The following is a 22,360-nucleotide window of genomic DNA, read 5'->3' on the forward strand; positions in this document are numbered from 1 at the left end:
CAAAAAGTGTCTGGTTTGTTGTGAAAATGAGTAGATTAATTATTTAAAGTTTCAATTAAGTCCGTAATTTCTTTTGTTGTTTAGTGAAAATGGAACTCACTACAAGGAATTTGACCCGCGATGAGTGTGTTCAAGCAGTAACCTTACATAGCGAAAGACTTACTACCATGCTATCGGTCGGAGGTAGGAGTTTCACATGCATCAATTTCCCGCATTGTTCAACGCTTTAGAGAAATGAACGACTACAGCAGACGTCCCGGACAACGTAAACCTCATTAGATTATGCGCTGCAAGACAACGATTTACCGCGTCAAGGAATGTTTTAACGGAACTTAGTGCGGTTCATCATATCCAACCCAGCATTGATACCGTTAGGAGACGTCTTGTAGCACATGACTTGCGTAATCGAAGATAGTACAGGCCCAACTGCAAACCATCGCAGAGCTAGACTGCAATTTGCCAGAGCACACGTAAACTGGAATAATGAAGACTGGGAAAACGTTATGTTTATAGGTGAATCCATATGTAACATACAAAACGACTTTATTTAATGGAGGGTCTATAATGGTTTGCGGAGGAATTTCTTTAATAACACGGACAGATCTTGTTTCTTTACGTGGCAATTCTTTAAACAGTGAAAGTTATGAAAATAAAAGTTATACAAAATGTTAAGAAAACTTGAGGCTACAGTTGGGTTTTATTTCAGTATTTTATAAATACTAGAATATTCCAAAGGCTGTTGCGAACTTTGAGAAAAAAAAAACAGTTTGATTGGTACACCCGGTATACATGCCAGTAACTAACAAATTTGCTGTTATTCTATCTATAAATTATAAATTTACCTTAGCAGCACTAACTACATAATGAATTTTAGAAGCATTTTTCTTTTTTTCATCTTTTAGATATTCCTCAGCCTTATCTTTATGACCACCTTGGAAATCTTTGTAATACCTAAAATACAGTAAATCTCTAGCATGCGCCGCCATTGGTGTAACGTGCCTAGCTATTATTTCATCAAGATCTTCAAATTCTTCATTTCCAATCCATAATGATTTTCCTGAAAGAAAAAAAATATATAAAAACGTGTGAATTGAACATTATCTAGCATTCTGTTGTTGCACTATTATACTAAAACCACAACTTTATAATTATGAGAAATGCAAGAACATTTCACGAAAACAGTTGACACCGATCATTCCAACGGTAAAATAGCATCAATTACAAAAGTTCTAAAGTTTTGGATTTGTCCTCATAGATCAAAGAAAAATGTGAACAATCAGTGACCAAACAAAAAGAGTCTTCGAGAAGTGGGGAATCTTGACAAACAGAAAAATTTCAGTACGTGGCTCATCAGACTGATGCGATGATGCAATGATCGCTAAAATGATTAGCGTTTATTTTTTCGGTATCACTTGAAATATTAGCAGTAGCCACTCTGTTGGTATGTGCCTGTTTCTTATATTTAATTCAATCGAATAATTTGATGATGTCGCTGGGAATTTCATTTGGTTCGGTTTCTTTCCTATTCTTTGCTAATTTTATAGGTCTTTCCTTTTAATTTCAGGTTATGTTTGGTCCAGTAGATATGTTTTCTATTTGAATTTCTGTTCTTTTGTCATTAAATAGTTCCTCAATATATTCCCTCCACCTCTCCGGTTTGTCTTTTTCGTTCATTGACGTATAATATTTCCGTGTTTGTCAAATTTACTTGCAGTTGACCTGTATGGTCCAGTTACTTCTTGCATCTCTTTGTACATATATTAAATGTGTTGTAACGTTATTCGCTCCGTGCATGACTGACGTGACACCTAGCGTAGTCGCCTGAAATTTTTGACGAACACAATTTGACGTTAAACATATGATACACATATGACATATTTGACGTTAATGTAATATTTTTATTTACCATTTTTGATAAAATTTATTATACAAACAATAAGTCAATAAGTTCGAGTGTCAAATAAACGTCAAATTAAAAAACGGATATTTTTTGGAAGTTCTCTGAAGAAAATACCAAGTTTAAGGGTTTTTCTTCACTTTTTCGTTATAGTTTAGTTGTCGGTGTTAATATTAATTAAGTGTACATCGAAAGCAATTAGGCAGTGTGAATTATTATTACCAGATTTTAACATTAGCTGCGGGTCTATTGAACTATTACTTTTGTCGGGTGTGTCTAACACAAAATGGAAATAGATGACGATAGGAATATACCACCAGATCGAGGAAGGAAAGAAAGTCAGTAGGAAAATATAAAAATAAATAATAAAAATCAAAACGGCAATGATAAGGTAAGCGAAATATCTATTGAAAAAAATATTATTCAATCATTATTCGCCAAAGTTGTCATATTTCGCCGCTACGGGTGCTGGCATAGTTTCGTGTATCCCCACCATGGTCACGCACGGAGCCCATAAACGTCACATCTTTGTTATTTTATTTCCAAATAATTGTTTTATTCATCTTCTTTAATATTTCATTAATAATTATCTTCTATTTTGTTTTACCCGTTTTCGCAGTTAAAAACTTGTTTGGCGTCCTCTTTTGTTATCCTCTATTCCCTATCTCTCTTTTCATTTAACATCTAAGTCATACTGAACATACTTCATATTATCTTACTCACTCTCTAGGTATCTGTCTTTTAAGACGGAACATGCCTGTCATCTCCTACGTTGCGCTGTCATGTCAATGAGAGTGACAATAATGGAGAGAGGGCAAAATTTATTTATTTAACGGTCGATACAGGCTGATAATAGCTATTTTAATTCCAACAGCATATCTCTTGGGGTAAGAATCTTATTGTATTCAATAGATTTTTACATTAACAGATTTTATAATCATTTTTTCTATACCTAAACTCCATCTTCTAAAAGCATGGTCAGTTGTAAATATTTCTTTTTAACGTACATTTATATGCACGTGGTAATCAAATAATTTAACTAGTAATCATCACTATTAATTTTATTTTATTCTTTTGCCATTTGCTACTTTTTACGATTATTTGGCAAGGAAAGGTTTCACTAATTCAAAATGTCTAATTCGCATTATATCTTCTAGTTTTTGGGATAAAAATCACCTTTGTCCCTTCGGGAGCCTCACGCATCCTCCATCGCCGGCGATACAACAATGAGGACCATATCATCTAGACTACAACGATCAACATCCATAGGCCTGGTGGAATACAGCATCTAGGATCCCAGCGCCAGTTGCAGAACCAGCAGTACTATTCGACATCAAGAAGTTACCATCGAACCAATACCAAAAGATATAAGTATAATCAAAGAATTGTTAGTTTTGGCAACAATTTGAATATATATGTTCATCATATGTTCATTCTCGTTGGAACTTTACCGCGCTGAGCAGATGGGACGTGAATTATAAATTGTAAAATTCTCTCATCTTCCTTAGTCTCAGCATCCGTTATGGCTTGCAAATTGTAGAAGCCTCGGAGGTGTAACCAGAGAAGGTTCCCATTGTTTTCAGTCTGGTGGGATGTAGAGTAACATTATGTTGTATGCCATTAGATTGAAAACTTAGTCTTCTGCTAGCCGTTGCCGCTAGGGCATCTATGCCATTTAGTTCGTTGCAATCCGTGACTGCACGCCGGGGTTTGTTTTGGTTGGATCAGAGAGAGCAGCATTTGTGCCTCCTGATGAGAGACTAATAAGTTTCGAAACCGGTAGAGGTGCTTGCTGCACTCTCTGATGGGACTAGAATATGGTGCGGCTGTATTTTCGTTTTGCAACGAAATTGAAAATGGTTATTTATTTTTGATTTACATGTTTCACGGAATCATATTCTGATTCCGTGAATTATAAATTGTAAAATTCCCTCATCTTCCTTAGTCTCAGCATCCGTTATGGCTTGCAAATTGTAGAAGCCTCGGAGCTGTAACCAGAGAAGGTTTCCATTGTTTTCAGTCTGGTGGGATGTAGAGTAACATTATGTTGTTTTATATGCCATTAGATTGAAAACTTATAGTCTCTTTCTATATATATGTTCATGTATAATCATAGTTCATGTTTTTGATTAGGACAAGACGAACACACACCTTGGGAATCCGAGCTAGGCTAGGGTGGACGATAACTACCACAGTTGATTGAAATATTATTGTCCAATGACATTTAAATTATCTGGGGAAGTTTATCGCTAGAGTGTCATTATTTTTCTGCAGTTCTTTTATTTCAAGACCATGCTGTGCCATTTTTCTTTGGCATCCAGGTTTTTTATTCTGATTTCTTTATTGATTTTGTTGCATTATTCACTTTATTTTTCTGTTTTCGTCTTGTTTCTGTGTTCCGATCAAGGAATACAAACTTTTACGAAAGCCTCCAAAAAAATAAAGGAAGGATGAAAATTTGAGAATAGGTAGTTGAAATTGTCTATTATTGTATAAGAAAAGGTTTACAATTCTACATCCCCTCCATTTTACAAAAATTGGAAACTACGGGGTGAAAAAAATTTTCTCGGATGAAAAAAAATAAGTTCAAAATAAGCCCGGAATTGGATATAATGACTAATTCTAAGCAACTTTTGTTCTATAGAGTTTTTTTACAAAGTCAATACTTCTCGAGTTATTTGCTAGTGAATATGTTCATTTTTAACAAAAAAAAACCCTTGTTTTAAGGACGGTTTTTCGGAAATAACTCAAAAAATAAGTATTTTAGCGAAAAAAATATTGTATAAATATATATTAAAAATGGTGTATGCGTGAGGTCTGCAGACGCAGTAGAAGCAGAGTGGCAGCTAATGAAAAGTAGGTTTTTCTTCGTCAAATTCCAAATCGGATATTTCAATATGAAATAACCAAAAAACGGAGCACTTTTCTGGGAAAATTCATTACTTTTAAAAGTGTTTAAAAAAAAGGTTTATTTTTGTTTTTAAAAAAACTTCTAATATTAAAAGTAAGTGAGTTACGCTAAAAAATTGTTGGTCCCTTTTATTTTTTGGTAAAAAAATGGCGAAAATCACCCCCTAATTAGCTTCTCAAATAAAATTAATCGTTACCGCTTCACAAGTTACTTTATTTATGTATTATCTATATTATCTATAAGTTTCATTGGTTTAAAGGGCTCAGTTTTGAAAAAAAATGGGGTTTAAAATAAAACATTTTCTTTTACTTTGAAAAAAATCGGAATTGTTTATGGAATTAACTTAAAAATTATTAGTAATACCAAAAATCTCAAAAGGTAATAAAATACCTTTTGCTTTTCTGAAAATTTTTGATTTTTTGTTTTCTTGTTAGACAAAAATTGGTTATGCTAGGGCTGTTCCAAATTTGCCTAAACTCGTGATTAGTTACTCGCTCAAGCCATTTTAACTACATCTTTTTCAAAAAGAAGCACTTTGAACCGATAAAACTTACAGATCATATAAATAATACATACAGTTCACCAAGAATAGCTGAAAGTCTGAAAATAACCACGCCCATGATGCGCATTCGTCATCCGACGGATCTCGCACTGAGCGTTCACTTAATATCTACCGTTTGTAACGTGAACAAGTCGGTACAGTCTGCGAAACATTTTTTGTAAGTACGAACCGCAAATGAGAATCAATTTAAAATTTGCAAATTTTGTTTAAATCGAATCTGAAGGGAAAAGTTTTAAATAATCAGACAAGGGAAGTGATAGCAAACGTGATTCATTTTATGATAAATGAAGCGAAAAACAATGAACCGTGTAGAGATTTGAAAAAATTGCAGGAACGTGTGGTATTGGCAACAGGTGTTAGTTTAAGCAGCGTTCAAAAAATTGCTCGGGAAATGCAATTAATTGAAGATGGCGAATATTCCTCATTTGTAACTCCAAACAAAAAGAGAAAAAAAAGCGCTTCAAAAACGTGCTTGGACGATTTTGATATAGGGCGTCTTCGACGTTATATAATGGATTTTTGTATAACACAAAAACAAGTCCCAACTGTGAAACGTATACACAGAACATTTGCAGAGGAGTACAACTACTCAGGTTCCATAGAAAGCCTACGAACAGTAATTAGAAAGATGGGATTTCGTTGGCGAAAAACCAGAACTAATAGAAAATTATTAATGAAAAAGCCCAATATTCAACATCTTAGACTGAATTTCTTACGTAGTATGAAACGTTACAGGAAAGCAAATCGCCCAATTATATACATGGATGAAACATACGTCCATTCATCTCATACCTACCAAAAGAGCTGGTCTGATAGTTCAAACAAGGGCATACAAAAACCAGTATCTAAAGGACAGATGCTTGTGATAGTGCATGCTGGAGGTGAAAGTGGTTTTGTTAAAAACGCTTATCTGCGCTACAAACCTACTATAAAAACAGGAGATTATCATGATACAATGAACTACGACAATTACAAAAAGTGGCTTCAGGATAAACTGATACCAAATTTGCCCCCGAACAGCGTTTTAGTGATTGATAATGCACCGTATCACAACGTACAAACTGAGAAATGTCCAACTATGTCTTCCAGAAAAGCAGAAATGCAGCAGTGGCTGACAACGCGAAATATTTCCTTTACAGATGACATGTTGAAATTTGAATTATACGACATTATAAAATTACACAAACCTCTGTTTAAAACCTATGAAATTGACAAAATACTCGAGGATAAAGGACATTCAGTTTTACGGTTACCCAAGATATTATCCGGATTTGAATCCCATAGTTAGTATGGGCTTCTATGAAGCAATATGTCGCTGAAAAAAATGTCAGTTTTGATTTTAAATTAGTGAAAAGTTTGTGTGGACTGAATAAAACGATGACGACAAATGCTATGGAAATGGATACGAGAAAGGTTATAAATATCTCTTTTAACAAAAGGTACTGGTATGGTAGCCTCGTATTTCCGTGAGACTGTGTAAAAATATATGTATCTGTAATAAAATCAGGCAATAAAAAAGTACTCTACCAGGGGTCTGTAAAATTATCAATGACTCAGACCTATAACAGTACAAAATTTTAAGATTCCACTCGATATTTACATTCAGACGTGCCTGGTATAATATTTTAAAATATGGGCAGTCAACCAGATGAAGTTTTCATCGAACTGTTGACCAGTCCATGTGGACCAACGGCCAATGAAAACATCGGATATCGTTGTTATGACAAATCATAATGCGTTATCTTTTGTCGGCAGACTTATTCATACTTAGGGTGCTTGGGGTAAGATTATAACAGTATTTGACTGGCTTGCGGAGTCATAAACTAGGGTATCAGATTTCGACCGTCCAGTGCCGAAGGCACGGGACAAGGTAGGCAAATTTTTATAATATTTTATTTTTAAATTGCGGATATGACCAACAGATTTTTGGGAAACAAGAATATTTTTAGTCAAACCAGAACTGCTACAGCGTTCAGTTAAATTAAAATTTCAAATAGTGAACTGCAAGTGAGTTTGGTCGTGACTTTATCAGTGTTTTTTCTACGGAAATCATTTTAAAATTTTACATTTTATACTTTTTTTGTTTTTACGTGATACTTTTTTACGTTTTTATACGTTTAATGCTTTTAAAATGTTGCGTACATGGTGCGAAAATAGTTCTACAGCTGAAGAGACAATGGAACCCTCTAATCAATTGGAGGATTTACACAGGTGTGTAGTAAAACGTAAGCGACATTTTCAATACCTTTCTGATGATGCCAAACGTCTGCTGAAAAATGTTTATGAAGGACTTTGTACTGAGTTGTCTAAATCAGAGGCAATTGCAGAAACATGTTTTTTAACCAAAGTGCCCAAAGCAACCTGCTACAAGATTATAGGAGAAACATCTTCTTCTAGACAGAAGAGAAAGGATTGTGGCAAATTCAGAAAAATAGAACCGCACTTAATTGAACCTATAACCAGAACAATATACCAAATGTATGCGGCTAATATTTTTCCAACTATTGAAAGCCTTCGAAGTGAATTAGTTCGAAAGGGCATTCTCTCATGTTCAGCAACAACACTTCGATTATTTCTTAAAGCGAATAATTTTAAGTACAAAACAATAGACAAGCGCCAGACGCTAATGGAAAGTAGGTACTAGAATAATTTTTTTAAGAAATAGTTATATAAGACAGATAACTGAATATCGAAAAATGAAAAGAAATATTGTTTATTTAGATGAGACCTGGTACGATACTCATGACACAGTGAAAAAAAGTTGGACAAATAATAACAAAAAGTGTTTCAACTCAGTACCGCCCAATAAAGGAAAGAGGATTATAATTTTACACTGCGGTGGAGAAAATGGATGGATCGACGATGCATTATTATTATCGGCAAAACAAATTAAAGACGCGTCTCTAGATTATCATGACGATATGGAAAGTTCAATTTTTGAATCATGGTTTTAAAGATCTCTTCTTCCGAAATTACCCCCACATAGTGTGATTGTCATGGATAACGCATCATATCATTCAAGGTTAATGAAAAGAATTCCAAATAATAGTTGGAATAAATTACAAATTCAGGAATTTTTATTTAAGGAAAATTTGTATTTTGAGGCATCATATACCAAACAGCAATTGTTGGAGGTTGTTCATAGCAGACAGTACGAAAAGGAATATGTTGTAGACAACTGTGCTCGTAGTAATGGGCATACTGTGCTTAGACTTCCTCCTTATTATTGTACATTGAACCCAATAGAGTTAATATGGGCTCAATTTAAAGGAAACATAAGGAGAAGAAACGTGGCTCCTAAATTTTCTTCTACTGTTCTCCAGTTAATTAGAAGAGAAGTCACAAAAATCACAGAAACCAACTGGAAAAATGTAATCAAACATGTGATCGGAGTGGAAAATGACTATCTTAAATATTTACCAACATTAATCAAAAAAATAACTATAAATTTAGATGATACGAGTGATACAAGTGATAACAGTGACTCTGAGTAGATACTAAGTACAAAGAATATTATAGCCCCTAGAAGAAGGTTTTATATGAAACAGATGGTCACGTTTATAAGCAGGCTTGTTGACGAGGGATGTTGCGGCCGCAGTGCGGGCGGTGGTGAGATGACGGTGATTACGGACGTTGTCAAATATATGTACCTCCATAGCACCTACTCAGTTGGAACGCAAAATTCTATGCTAAAAGGTTTCAGGGCCGTACCCTTCTACTCACGTCTATATTCTTTGGTAAGTACTTCATTTGAATTAGGTGTTAGTTGAAACCTTTATTTCTCTTGTAATTGTAGGTATTCTCGTTTTGCTTATATATCTTTGAAAACAGGGTATAAACACAGTTCTTGATAGGACAAAAAGGTACAAAGTTTTTATCTTCCACCTCCACTAGTTTCATTCCTTTTTATTTCACAACTTAATGTAATAGAGTTTAAATTAAATTTTAAAAAACATTTTAAAAAAATTGCATTTTTAACACGTTTGTAGAAAAAACTTTTTAAAATACGTTCACCGATAATAGCCATTTTCTATTTATTACAATGACAGTAGTTGGTACTTTACTTACATTTTTTCGGAAATGAATATAACATGAATATACTATTTGTTGTTCTGTTTTTTACAATACATAATTTAGACAGCATTGGTAATAATAAACAACCAATTATAACCAATACATAGACAGCATTGGTAATAATAAGCAACCAATTATTCAGCCGGGTACTGGTAAACAAAATGTATATTTGTAAATTATAATTTTAATCTCGAGTAGTTGATAATTATATTTTTTTATAATTAAAATAAAAAAGGTCGTAGAAAAAGTATAGTATTCTATCGCATGTAATGGCTATTACTCACTCTGGGGAATTACGACACTCGCCTTCGGCTCGTGTCGCAAACTTCATCATCGTGAGTAATAGACATCATTACATGCTCGTTGAATAATATACTATTATTGACAATGTTTTTATATATGTAGATATTATTATTTTACAATAAGTTCTGTTCAGTCGAGTCGATTAGTGTTATCACTTTCGAGAAATATCACAGAAGTTAATAACGCCGATATTTTTTATTTAAACTATATTTTTATAAACTATTTTGTAAAATATTACCCACATAATAATAATATACCCACATAATAATAATATGCCCACATAATTTGGGGACATGCGACGATCCCATTTACACTTGTCCTAAAATCAAATGTTTGCAAAATAATAACTTTTATGTAACTTAAAATTAGATATCTACGCTACTGTTCAGTAGAATATTATCATGGTCATTTTAACAGTGTTGCCAATTTCTTAGTATCTTATCCGCTCTTCTTAGCGTAAATTTTCCAACGGAATTAAACGCCGACCATACAAAGACACCATATTTATGCTTCACCGGGACCGAACATCTAATTTCTATTTAGTATTGCAATAAACGATTTTATTACTACTTTATTACCCTACTGCTTACGCCCTTTTTCTCCGAAACCTTTTGGTCAATATAATGGTAATATAAAGTATAAATAAAATAGTCAATATAAAAATATAATTTTTGGTTTATAATGCCATAATTTACAGCAACACAAGCGGTTTCTGTTGGATCTATTTTATTACATTTCACTTTGTAAAAAAATACTACAAAAAATATACTGAAGAAAAGTAATGACAGTAATAATAATTGTGTACGGGACCTATTAGAAACTATTCAAACTTTACGTTTCTATATTTGTGTCTCCGATTGTACCTATATTTTAAAGTTCACCCGCGCGTACAGGCTATCTTTTTCCTTCCGAGTGCGTTCTCACTTCATTGTTCGCGCAGGCAGTTAGAATTTCAGACTTTCAGCTATTCTTGGTGAACTGTAGACAAAGTAACTTGCGAAGTGGTAATGATAAATTTTATTTGTGATGCTAATTAGGGGGTGATTTTCGTGATTTTTTTTACAAAAAAATAAAAGAGACCAACAGTATTTTGAGCCTAACTCACTTACTTTTAATGTTACAAGTTTTTTTTAAACAAATATAAACCTTTTTTTAAACACTTTAAAAAAGTTAAAATGAATTTTCCCCGAAAAGTGCTTCGTATTTGGGTTATTTCACATTGAAATATTCGATTTGGAATTTGACGAAGAAGAACCTACTTTTCATTAGCTGCAACTCTGCTTCTACTGGGTCTACAGACCTCATGTGTACACCATTTTTTTAAATTTTTTATGAGCTATATTTTTGCTACGAATATTGTTTTCGATAAAATACTTACTTTTTGAGTTATCTCCGAAAAACCGTTCAAAAACATGTTTTACTTTGTTAAACATGAACATATTCACTCGCAAATAACTCGAAAAGTATTGACTTAGTGAAAAACTCTATAGAACAAAAGTTGTTTAGAATTAGTCATTTTATCCAATTCCGGTCTTATTTGGAATGTATTTTTTTACCTTCAAGAGGGGGCATTCCCCTCCATTTTTGTAAAATGAAGGGGATGTAGAATTGTAAACTTTTTCTTATATAATAATAGACAATTTCAACTACCTATTCCCAAATTTTCATCCTTCCTTTATTTTTTTTTGGGTCGGATTGTTCTTTGATACTGTTTGGTGTTTTCTTGCGTGACGGTTTGGATCTGATTCCAGTGATCTTCGACGTTGTTTTTCTTCCAATTTTTTTTGTTGTTCCTATTATAATTTCTTATATAGGAGACAGTAAAGGGTTGTTGGCGTTTTACTTTTTTAAGTTTAAGTTTTATGTCACTGATCAAAAGTTATGATCTGAGGGATCTTTAGTATCTGCTGGTGACTTCCAAGTGTACAAACGACGCGGCATCTTTACTACTATGTCTATTGCCTTCGCGAGTCTTCTTTACAGTGCTGATTACTACATACTAGGAAGATTGAATACTTACCTAAAGAAAAAGCGTTAACTTTCCCTTGTTCCTTAATATCAATGTGTTGATAGATTCCATCCGTAACCTTCCAAGTAATGGTCAAATGATCCGCACCCTTACTCGAAGGCCTAATGATAACTTCACCCTGGTCCATATTAACCATACATTTTTCGGCTTCGGCATAGGATATGTTATGGAACGCCGGATGAACGATAACCCTCTTGATGTACGTCATACGCTGTTTCTCTTTCTTCTTCTCGGCTTCTAATCGATTGTCTTTGTCTTCACGTTCTTGATCATAATGAGGATCTCGTTGAGGTCTAGAATGTTATAAAAATAATGAGCTACTGCAAAATAATACAAACTTACTAAGTTCTCAATCCAGTAGTAAAGAAAACGACAATTAATATCGTTCTCATATCACTAGATTGACAACAGGTGGAAACTCTCTGGTTATTACCCCCGCGACTTTCAAAAATTAAAAGTCATACGGGCGCCGAGACGAACATTAAGATGAGGGAATTTTAAATAATTCACATCCCATCTGCTCAGCGTGGTAAAGTTCCAACGAGAAGATTTCCTAAGTACTCCACAAAAGAGTAAATGAATTAAAAATGTATAAACATTTCAATTTCTTTGCAACCTGAAAATGCAGCAGCATTATACTCTAGTTAAAGACTCTTGCACTCTTGTTAACTCTTCTTCCTGCACTCTCCGATTTAACTAGAGTATAAGGCTGCTGCATTTTCAGGTTGCAAAGAAATTGAAAATGTTTATACATTTTTAATTCACTTACTCTTTTGTGGAGTACTTAGGAAACCTTCTCGTTGGAACTTTACCACGCTGAGCAGATGAGACGTAAATTATTTAAAATTCCCTCATCCCTAAAATACCCTGGGAAGGCACAGATCGAGGTACTTGGTTGAATTTAGAGAAGAGGATATGGGACTACTGATGAGTGGAAAAAATCCCCGAAACCGGTATAGACTCTTCCTGCACTCTCCGATTTAACTAGAGTACAATGCTGCTGCACTTTCAGGTTGCAAAGAAATTGAAAATGTTTATACATTTTTAATACAAACTTTGTTGAAATACTTGCCTCCATTCATGATTTTTATCAGCAAGATCGCTAGATTTCGATGTACAATCAACACTAAACTTCTCTACGTCAATTTTTATTATTCTACAGTGAATTAATTGTCCTATGCCTACTCTTTCTTCCGGATTAGCAACTGGTTTGTCGCTTATATTTTTTATATAAATATAACCTGTAAAACACAAAAGGTATATTTTAATATTCAATCAAAACATACTAACAATAATATAAAATAGGGAATACATCAAATAATGAAGAGGACTGTTTTAGCTGTATGGTAACAAGACTAGAAATATTTCAATGTTCATATTTAGTTATTCGCCTTTTTACAAAAATTTTGACAGATGACAGAGACAATCTGTTCACAAGTTAATATCTGTTTAGAAGCATAATGTATTGAAAACCTTTGCACACAAAGAGTAGGTAACATTCTTTTAGTAATTTATATTGAATTCGAATTTCTAGCGTATTGACAATAATTATTAATACGCCATTTTTTAACTTCAAATTATGAGATCAAGAATCCTAATACCCCTCTTCTAAAAAGGTGACAAATCAGACCCAGAGAATTACAGAGGAATTAACTTATTAAACACAACATTAAAATTAACATCCAAAACAAGAACCACCAAAATAATAACAAACAAACTGAATGAAATTATAACATTAGCGGAAGAACAAGGTTGTAGGTCGGGAAGATCATGCAGCGACGCTATTTTTATAATAGGGCAAGTTCACGAGAAATCATTAGAATACAACAAACCGGCATATTTATGTTTCGTGGACCTTAAAGGACGTTATTCATTTGTTATACTCAAGTCAGGAGAGCTACCTCTAGGAATAATTAAAACGATCGAAAACATCTACCAGAACAACATAATAAAAGTAAAAGTAGTAGATAAACTAACTGACCCAATTGAAGCGGTCAAAGGGATAAGACAGGAGGATTCCCTTATAGTCCTTTATTGTTCAACCTAAACATGGATGAAATAATAAAAAAGTAAGAACTAAAAGAGGATACCAAATGGGAGAAAACAACAAAATAATCTGCTATGCAGATGATGCAATACTAATCTCTCAAAGTGACAATGATTTACAACGTAGTTGCACCAATTTAGTATAAGCGCCAGAAAATTTAACATGTTAATATCCCCAAAAATGTCAGATAATAGAACAAGTGACGGGAGTTTATTGAGTTTAAATATCTAGGCATCACACAATCTAGCTACGGAAAGCTCGAAACAGAAGTGGAAGATGAAGTGAATAGAGCAAACAGAGCCACAGGTTGCCTGAATGACACAATATGAAGACATAAAAATATCGGAAAAGAGATGAAAGGCAGAATTTACAAAACAGTCATCAGACCAATCATGGCATACGCGGCAAAAACACGACCTGACAGAACAAAAAGATTGCTCGAAACAGTGGAGATGAAAACCCTTCGAAAAATCTATGGTAAGACGCTATGGGACAGAGCTAGAAGTACAGATATACGACGGAGATGTAAGATGGAGAACCTTAATAACTAAGTAAGAAACAAGAGTAAAATGGAATGATCACATAAAGCCGATTGTATCAGTGGGGATCACAAAAACGATCGAACGACAACTTACTGGAGGCACAATTGAAAAAACAGAGTCATGTCTATAAAAAGAAGAAGAAGAGGACCTCTTCATACAAGGCCTGCTACAATAAAACAATAAATATCTTACCTTTAACATTAAACAACAATATTACTTCCAAAAGTATAAACTTTAGGTATAGAGAATCCTAATACTATATGAAAATTGACTTCTTTTTTCATTAATATTATAAAATATATAAAATATAGGATGTTTTACTTAAAATTATTGACTTACTGTATTTGAAATTTAAAGAAATGGCGTGTCACTTGTGAAAACCCTGTGTTCGGGGTGTTCTATTTAAAATAACAAAGGTGTTGTTCATCTAGGGTATAGCCGGCCACGGTTAAGGTACTAGTACACTTTAGAAGACCAAAAATAAGCATTTTTTCAAGATTTTTTTTCTCAGAACCTTTATTAAAAATGAACATAAAACTGTTTACATATATTAATATCTAACTCTTAGAGAATACAAAAAACATATCTTTTTTCATTTATGCACGTATACTAATATTGTAGAGGGCGCCAAAGTCGAGGCATCGGAAAAAAGGAGTTCCGATGGCGGACAGTTATCTCAGGATTGGGATCTCTAAAACAAAAAAATCGTACGGCATTTGAAAAAGGAATATTTCTTACGTGACAATTTACCACCGTTAGTGAAAAATTCCGCAAAAAAAGATTTGAAAAAATTTTGTGAAAAAATGTTTTTCTTCAGTTTTTCATGGTTAAAAAATATTTATTTTTATTTTTTGGTCAAATTGTGGTAAATTGTCACGTAAGAAACCTTCCTTTTTCAAATGCAGTACGATTTTTTTGTTTCAGATATCCCAATCCTGAGATTAACTGTCCGCCATCATTTTTCGAGGCCTCAAATTTTGCGCCCTCTACAATATTAGTGTACGTACATAAATGAAAAAAGACATATTTTTTGTACTTTCTAAGAGTTAGATATTAATATGTAAAAAGTTTTATGTTCATTGTCAATAAGGCTTCTGAGAAAAAAATTCTTGAAAAAATAATTATTTTTGATCTTCTAAAGTGTACTAGTACCTTAACGATAATAAAATAACAAAATGAATGACACTAGATAATACTACAACTAAAGTCCTGCCATTTCATATTTAAATGATCTATATAAAGTCTATTCAGTAAATCTAGACAGATTTCGGATTAAGTAAATAAAAGCAACTATGTTTATATGGGATTAAGCCACAATTGATTGTAATGAAAATTACATTTTATAATTATTGTTATTTGACATTTCGATTTCCACTCTGAAAATCGTTTTCAAAAAAAGATTATTTTAAATTAGTGAGCTGTTATTATAACCAATATTCTTCGCACTAATAAAGTCTCTTTACTAATTTGACAATTAGTTTTTGTTTGAATTTTTAAAGATGTTACCCAATGATATATTGAAACATTGTGTAGTTGTACATACCTAATATACCATTATCCAGTCTTAGTTTAACTCCAGTAGCTTGACCAGGACATGCTCCTGCATCAAAATGATTCCATACATCAGATAATTCAGGAAAATCATTTTTCAAACAGAAGGGGCACTGCCACAAACCAGTTTCGTCATTACGGACCGGATTAGCTTGATCGAGCTGGTCTGACTTTGGTTTTCTCCTTGCAATGCCTAAAATAATATGCAGAACATAATTATTACACACTGCAAAACTATTGTTTATTGTAATAAACTTCTCAACTATAACCAGAAGTAAGATCAGGGATAAAATCAAAACTAACACGTATTTGAAAATAATCAAAATTATATTACTAGATAATTTGACTTACCAAACACGGTAGATGTAACCATTTTTCCAATATAAAATGTTTCGGGAGTTTCTTTAGTAAGCATATCGAATAGTTCTTCAGGATTTGCAGAACGAAAAGGTTGTCTCAAATCTTTATATCGCGAGTTCAGTTCTGCTCTAATGTCATACAATGTTATACTCTTGTTACCTAAAAACACACATAATACATTATACAGACATTGGGATATTCCATTTTTATGCATGTTATTTGACTTCAAAAGTCAAAGCAGTTGTTGCATAACTTTTTTTCTTGCTCTACAATACAATTTAAAAGGATATCAACTACGTGATAAGTGATCAAAATGGATGTTTTCCTCCTTTTGTATGTCTAGCACAGTGATTCCGAAAGTGATCTATATCGACCAACAGGGGTCGATGAGAACCTGCTAAGGTCTACGTGGGTGAAAATAAAAATTGGGACTCTATGAAATGAAAATGGGGTCAATAGCAAGAAACTTCAAAAAAATGTAAAAAAAATATAATTGATAAAAGTAATTAATATCATCGGTCTAAAATTGTTTTTTGTTTAATTAATTGCAAAGGACTCATTTCTCTATACCGCTGGGCGAGTCAACGGTTAGAAGGGGGTTTCAGCGAAGTTATAAATCTCATAACGAAAAAAAAAAAAAAAGAAACAAACTGGACATCATTAACCGAGGGGATTTGAGATTAGATCTAAGTTAATGCCAAATGTTGATAATTTATTATTAAACCATCAATTTCACCCCTCCCATTAAATGCATTTATTTTTTGCTTAGCTTTTTTTATGTAAAAGTTACTGTATATTTTGATTTAAATTTAATTAATAAATGTGTGAAAATGTCTGTTTTTTTTTTCACTTTTTTACACTATAAGTACTTCACTACTATTAAAATTTAAATCCTTCAAAGTGAATAGCAGGGGGGTCGATCTGAAAACCATGACAAGGTGTCTATGAGAAAAAAAGTTTGGGAACCTCTGGTCTAGCATATACTCGTAGTTTAAAAAATATTATATAAGTTAACATTTTTACGTGCATTCTATACTAAAAACACAAATGCCAAATAGCAGAAACAGAGGGCCTTAAACTAATTGCTCACGCCATGAAAATAAGGAAGACACTTAGAACAACTGGAACTTAAAAAAACTAGAATATCAGAAAATCAGTTTTGATTTAACAGATGCAATTTTCAGCAGATCAACGGATGCAATTTTCACTATAAAGGAGCGGAGAGAAAACGCGCATATGGTGTTTCTCACTCATGACTTGAAAAAGCATGATATGAATACGATAACTCAAGAGGTTGTATGGTGAACACTCAATAAGAAGTAAGTTCCAGGTGAGTATTCGAAAGTATGGCATGAGATATGTATGATGGAATAAAAACTAATGTTATGACAGGTGTAAGAGTGTTACACTTCACGTGAAACATGAATAAATCAGGATTCAATACATAGTCCTTATTTATTATCATTAGCATTGGATCCGATAACAGAAAAACTTTGATTGGCGTTAGTAAGAAATAATGAAACGGAATTAAAGCAAAGGTTAGAAACAGTAAAGTCCTTACAGTATTTTTTGTAAGTAATATTTGCACAATAATGAAGGTTCATCTTGCAACCATCATATCGAAATAGGTTTACATGCATGATATTTGTTCTATTCGTAATGTATACCCTGGGATTCCCACTTATATGTTAGTACCATGGAATATCGTTTAACATGCTCGAAATGGTATAAAGGGCCTTAGCTATTGCTGCTTTAACAACAGTAATTCTAAAAAAATAACAAAAAAAAAACATACCAAATCCTTGTCTTTCCAATTCCTCCGCAAATGCATCCAAGTCAAGATCTTTTAACCTCTCTGGCGCCTCGAGAATTTCCTCTAAAGCTCCCGCCGGATTAGCTCCCTCATCATCGTCATATTCTAAAGCATCCACAGCCATTTTTCGTGCCCATTCATAAGTTTCGGGATGAACTCGAGAGCCATCCAATATTTCAACATATGCCTCAGTACTGTAATACAAAAAAAATAATAGTCAAGTTTATATGAAAAGCTTTAAAACGAGGATTACAGTAAACTCTTTCTAAACAAGCATATCTATTCACTGGATACTTCCTCTACACAGAAATGGACTCTCTTAACAATAGACACAGATATCAATAACTACGAAATAAGAAACGGATACAAAATGTTAATATTTAAAAGTCTAGATTTTTAAATCAGTTTCACAGTCACGTTAGTCATATTCCTTTTTTTTTTTATTTATATTAAGTTGGCAATCAGAACAGTTATCCTATATTTTTATAGGCATAGGCTACATACTGTTATACCATTACTGCTCATTTTTGAGGTGATAAGACCTTCTCCATCGATAAGTCCTCTTCAACCGTGAATTTGCATCACAACTGATGATCAATTGCAGTCCATTTTTCCAGCTATCTCTAACTAGCTGTTACAATTCCATTGGTAATGGTTGGTCGGAAGCATCATAAGTATGCTGATCCGACAATTATATATTTACTATTATTATCCCCTTATATTATTCAGGTATATTCCCCATATATCAATGGTATCAGGTAAGTATCAGGATGATGTGTGTGTGCCATCGCCGTCCTGAATACTTTTATAACATCGCTAAATATGAACTAGTCTGCTCATTAGAATTCCTTGGTTTTTTAAGAATAAGTTGGGTTGACCGAGTTACAAATGAAGAAGTATTACGGCGATTAGACAAAAGGCCTGAAGTCATGCCATGAAAAAGATAAAATTGGAATACTTTGCCATTTTTGCAGCTTTAGCAGCCATTTTTGTCTCTTTCTTCATCCTCTTCTCTTGAGCTTCAGAGAGGCGTTTTTGACAACTGGCTCAAAATTAACACTTTCTAGCTCAGTATATGGAATCCGCGATTTAACTTTTATGATCATTCCCGGTGTGTTTGTTTGTAAGCTCAGAAGAGTTATTCATTTCTGGGGATATCTTTTTGTTCTAATCTAGCTGTATATTTGTGAAAAAAAGACTTTTTTAATCAAATAAATGCATTTTAAAAATTGACTACATAATATGTGTACGTAGTCGTAATATACGTGTAAAAATACTTTTAAGTTTGTAAACTAATTTTTTTTTCCTTAAACATTAGACAAAAACATCTGCATTGTAGAGACAATTTATGCGGTACAACTTCTGCTTACAACCGTTTAAGAGTGTAGGCGTAAATATTTTATGGCTATCCCTACTTTTTCCGTCTTTACACAGCAAAAAGAGACGGCTTTTGAATGTTCTTGGATAACTGTTACTTGTATAATTGCATTATTAATTCAGTTAATTAATATTATAATTTTTTCACTAACTATGTATTCAGTGATTGTAATAATAGCCCGATCAAAGAACAATCTGACCCTAAAAAAAATAGAGGAAGGATGAAAATTTGGGAATAGGTAGTTGATTATTAGATGTCTATTATTAAATAGGTAGATGTCTATTATTATATAAGAAAAAATTTACAATTCTACATCCCCTTCATTTTTGTAAAATGGAGGGGATGTAGAATACCCCCTTCTCGAAGATGAAAAAAATACATTCAAAATAAGACCGGAATTGGATAAAATAAGTCAATACTTTTCGAGTTATTTGCGAGTGAATATGTTAATATTTAACAAAATAAAACATGTTTTTGGACGGCTTTTCGGAGATAACTCCAAAAGTAAGTATTTTAGCGAAAACAATATTCTTATCAAAAATATAGCCTATAAAAAATTGAAAAACGTGGTGTATACATGAGGTCTGTCGACCCAGTAGAAGCAGAGTTGCAGCTAATAAAAAGTAGGTTCTTCTTCGTCAAATTCCAAATCGAATATTTCAATGTGAAATAACCCAAAAACGGAGCACTTTTAGAAGAAAATTAATTTTAACTTTTTTAAAAAAACTTGAAATATTAAAAGTAAGTGAATTACGCTCAAAATATTGTTGGTCCCTTTTATTTTTTGGTAAAAAAATCGCGAAAATTACCCCCTTATTAGCATCACATATGAATTTTAACATTACCACTTCACAGGTTACTTTGTCTATGTATTATTTATATGATCTGTAAGTTTCATCGGTTCAAAGTGCTTCGTTTAGAAAAAGCTGTAGTTAAAATGGCTTGAACGAGTAACTAATCACAAGTTTAGGCAAATTTTGAACAGCCATAGCATAACCAATTTTTGCCTAACAAGAAAACAAAAAATCAAAAATATTCAGAAAAGCAGAACGTACATTTTATTACTCTTTGAGATTTTTGGTATTCCTAATTGTTTTGAAGTTAATTCCAAAAACAATTACGATTTTTTTCAAAATTAAAAAAAAATGTATTATTTTAAACCCAATTTTTATCAAAACTGAGCACTTTGAACCAATGAAACTTATAGATAATATAAACAATACATAAGTAAAGTAACTTGTAAAGCGGTAACGATTAATTTTATTTGAGAAGCTAATTAAGGGGTGATTTTCGCCTTTTCTTTACCAAAAAATAAAAGGGACCAACAATATTTTGAGCGTAACTCACTTACTTTTATTGTTAGAAGTTTTTTTTTAACAAAAATAAACCTTATTTGAGAAGCTAATTAAGGGGTGATTTTCGCCTTTTCTTTACCAAAAAATAAAAGGGACCAACAATATTTTGAGCGTAACTCACTTACTTTTATTGTTAGAAGTTTTTTTTTAACAAAAATAAACCTTTTTTTAAACACTTTAAAAAAGTTGTAATGAATTTTCCTCGAAAATTGCTCCGTTTTTTGGTTATTTCACATTGAAATATTCGATTTTAAATTTGACGAAGAAGAACCTACATTTCATTAGCTGCAACTCTGCTTCTACTGAATCTGCAGACCTCACGCATACAACATTTTATACAATTTTTTATACGCTATATTTTTACTAAGAATATTTTTTTTGCTAAAATACTTACTTTTTGAGTTATCTCCGAAAAACCGTCCAAAACCATTTTTTTTAGTTAAAAATGAACACATTCACTCGCAAATTCGCAAAACTCGAAAAGTATTGACTTAGTAAAAAACTGTATAGAACAAAAGTTACTTAGAATTAGTCATTTTATCCAATTCCGGACTTATTTTGAACACATATTTTTTCACCCCCGAGAAAAAATTTTTCACCCCGTATTTTCCAATTTTTGTAAAATGGAGGGGATGTAGAATTGTAAACTTTTTCTTATATAATAATAGACAATTTCAACTACCTATTCCCAAATTTTCATCCTTCCTTTATTTTTTTGGAGGTTTTCGTAAAATTTTGCGTCCCCTGATTGGGCTATAATTTATATACTGTACAACAAAAACTAATACTCAATCGAGAAAAGAGGAAAAGTAATAAAGTGATTTTTTAATAACACATATATTGTTACTATGGAACGCTTACAAGAACATCTTTAACAACAAAATACTTGAATCACAGAATATATCCTGGTGTATTCTCTGCTTGGATCTTCCATAAATAATAAACACTAAATAACTTTTTTTAAGTCACGTCTTAAATCAATTATTTATCAAATACACTATCAATATTATTTAATCAACAACTCAAAATATTCCCGATGACATGTCAAATATTTAAAATTGTCACTGTCTTGTCACCATATTCTATTCGACGCAGTGCGTTGTATGACAAAGATAGCGAATGTTCGATTTGGAAAATATCACCACGGACATAGTGTCCATTTTTTTTGAATCCTGAAAAAACTAATAATTATTTTTAAAAAATTTAAACGCAGAATGAAAGACTAAATTATTATCGAGGGCCGAAAGTCCCTTAGAATAACTAAAAAGTTTCTTTTGAATGAGATATTTGAAATTAAAAATCACACTACATTTTCTCTTAGTTCTTCACCCCTGTAACTTATTAAAATAAACATTATAGAACTTTTCAGTGACTTTCGGCCCTCGGTAATAACGTAATCTTTCATTCTGCGTTTAAATTTTTCAAAAATACTTATTAGTTTTCTCAGGATTCGAAAAAAAAAATGAATCCCATTTAAATAGCATTGAAGCCGAAACTTTGTACCCATCCCCTTAAGAAAGAGTTTACTAAACCCATAT

General features: G+C 32.6%; 1 protein-coding gene across 2 annotated transcripts in view; it reads right to left on the reverse strand.

The window, feature by feature from the left end:
* The window catches only part of LOC114340166 (transcription elongation factor SPT6), a 168,549-nt gene that overhangs the window by 26,500 nt on the left and 119,689 nt on the right, over positions 1 to 22,360 (reverse strand). For both annotated transcript variants that reach the window (XM_050655712.1, XM_050655711.1), the window contains 6 exons: positions 18,072 to 18,283; positions 16,268 to 16,435; positions 15,909 to 16,109; positions 12,849 to 13,017; positions 11,768 to 12,069; positions 843 to 1,057 (listed from right to left, as the gene is read on the reverse strand). In XM_050655712.1, the coding sequence (XP_050511669.1) occupies positions 843 to 1,057; positions 11,768 to 12,069; positions 12,849 to 13,017; positions 15,909 to 16,109; positions 16,268 to 16,435; positions 18,072 to 18,283 (1,267 nt within the window). The remainder of the gene's footprint in view (positions 1 to 842; positions 1,058 to 11,767; positions 12,070 to 12,848; positions 13,018 to 15,908; positions 16,110 to 16,267; positions 16,436 to 18,071; positions 18,284 to 22,360) is intronic.

Source organism: Diabrotica virgifera, chromosome 7 (assembly GCF_917563875.1).
Source record: "Diabrotica virgifera virgifera chromosome 7, PGI_DIABVI_V3a".
NCBI lineage: Eukaryota > Metazoa > Arthropoda > Insecta > Coleoptera > Chrysomelidae > Diabrotica > Diabrotica virgifera.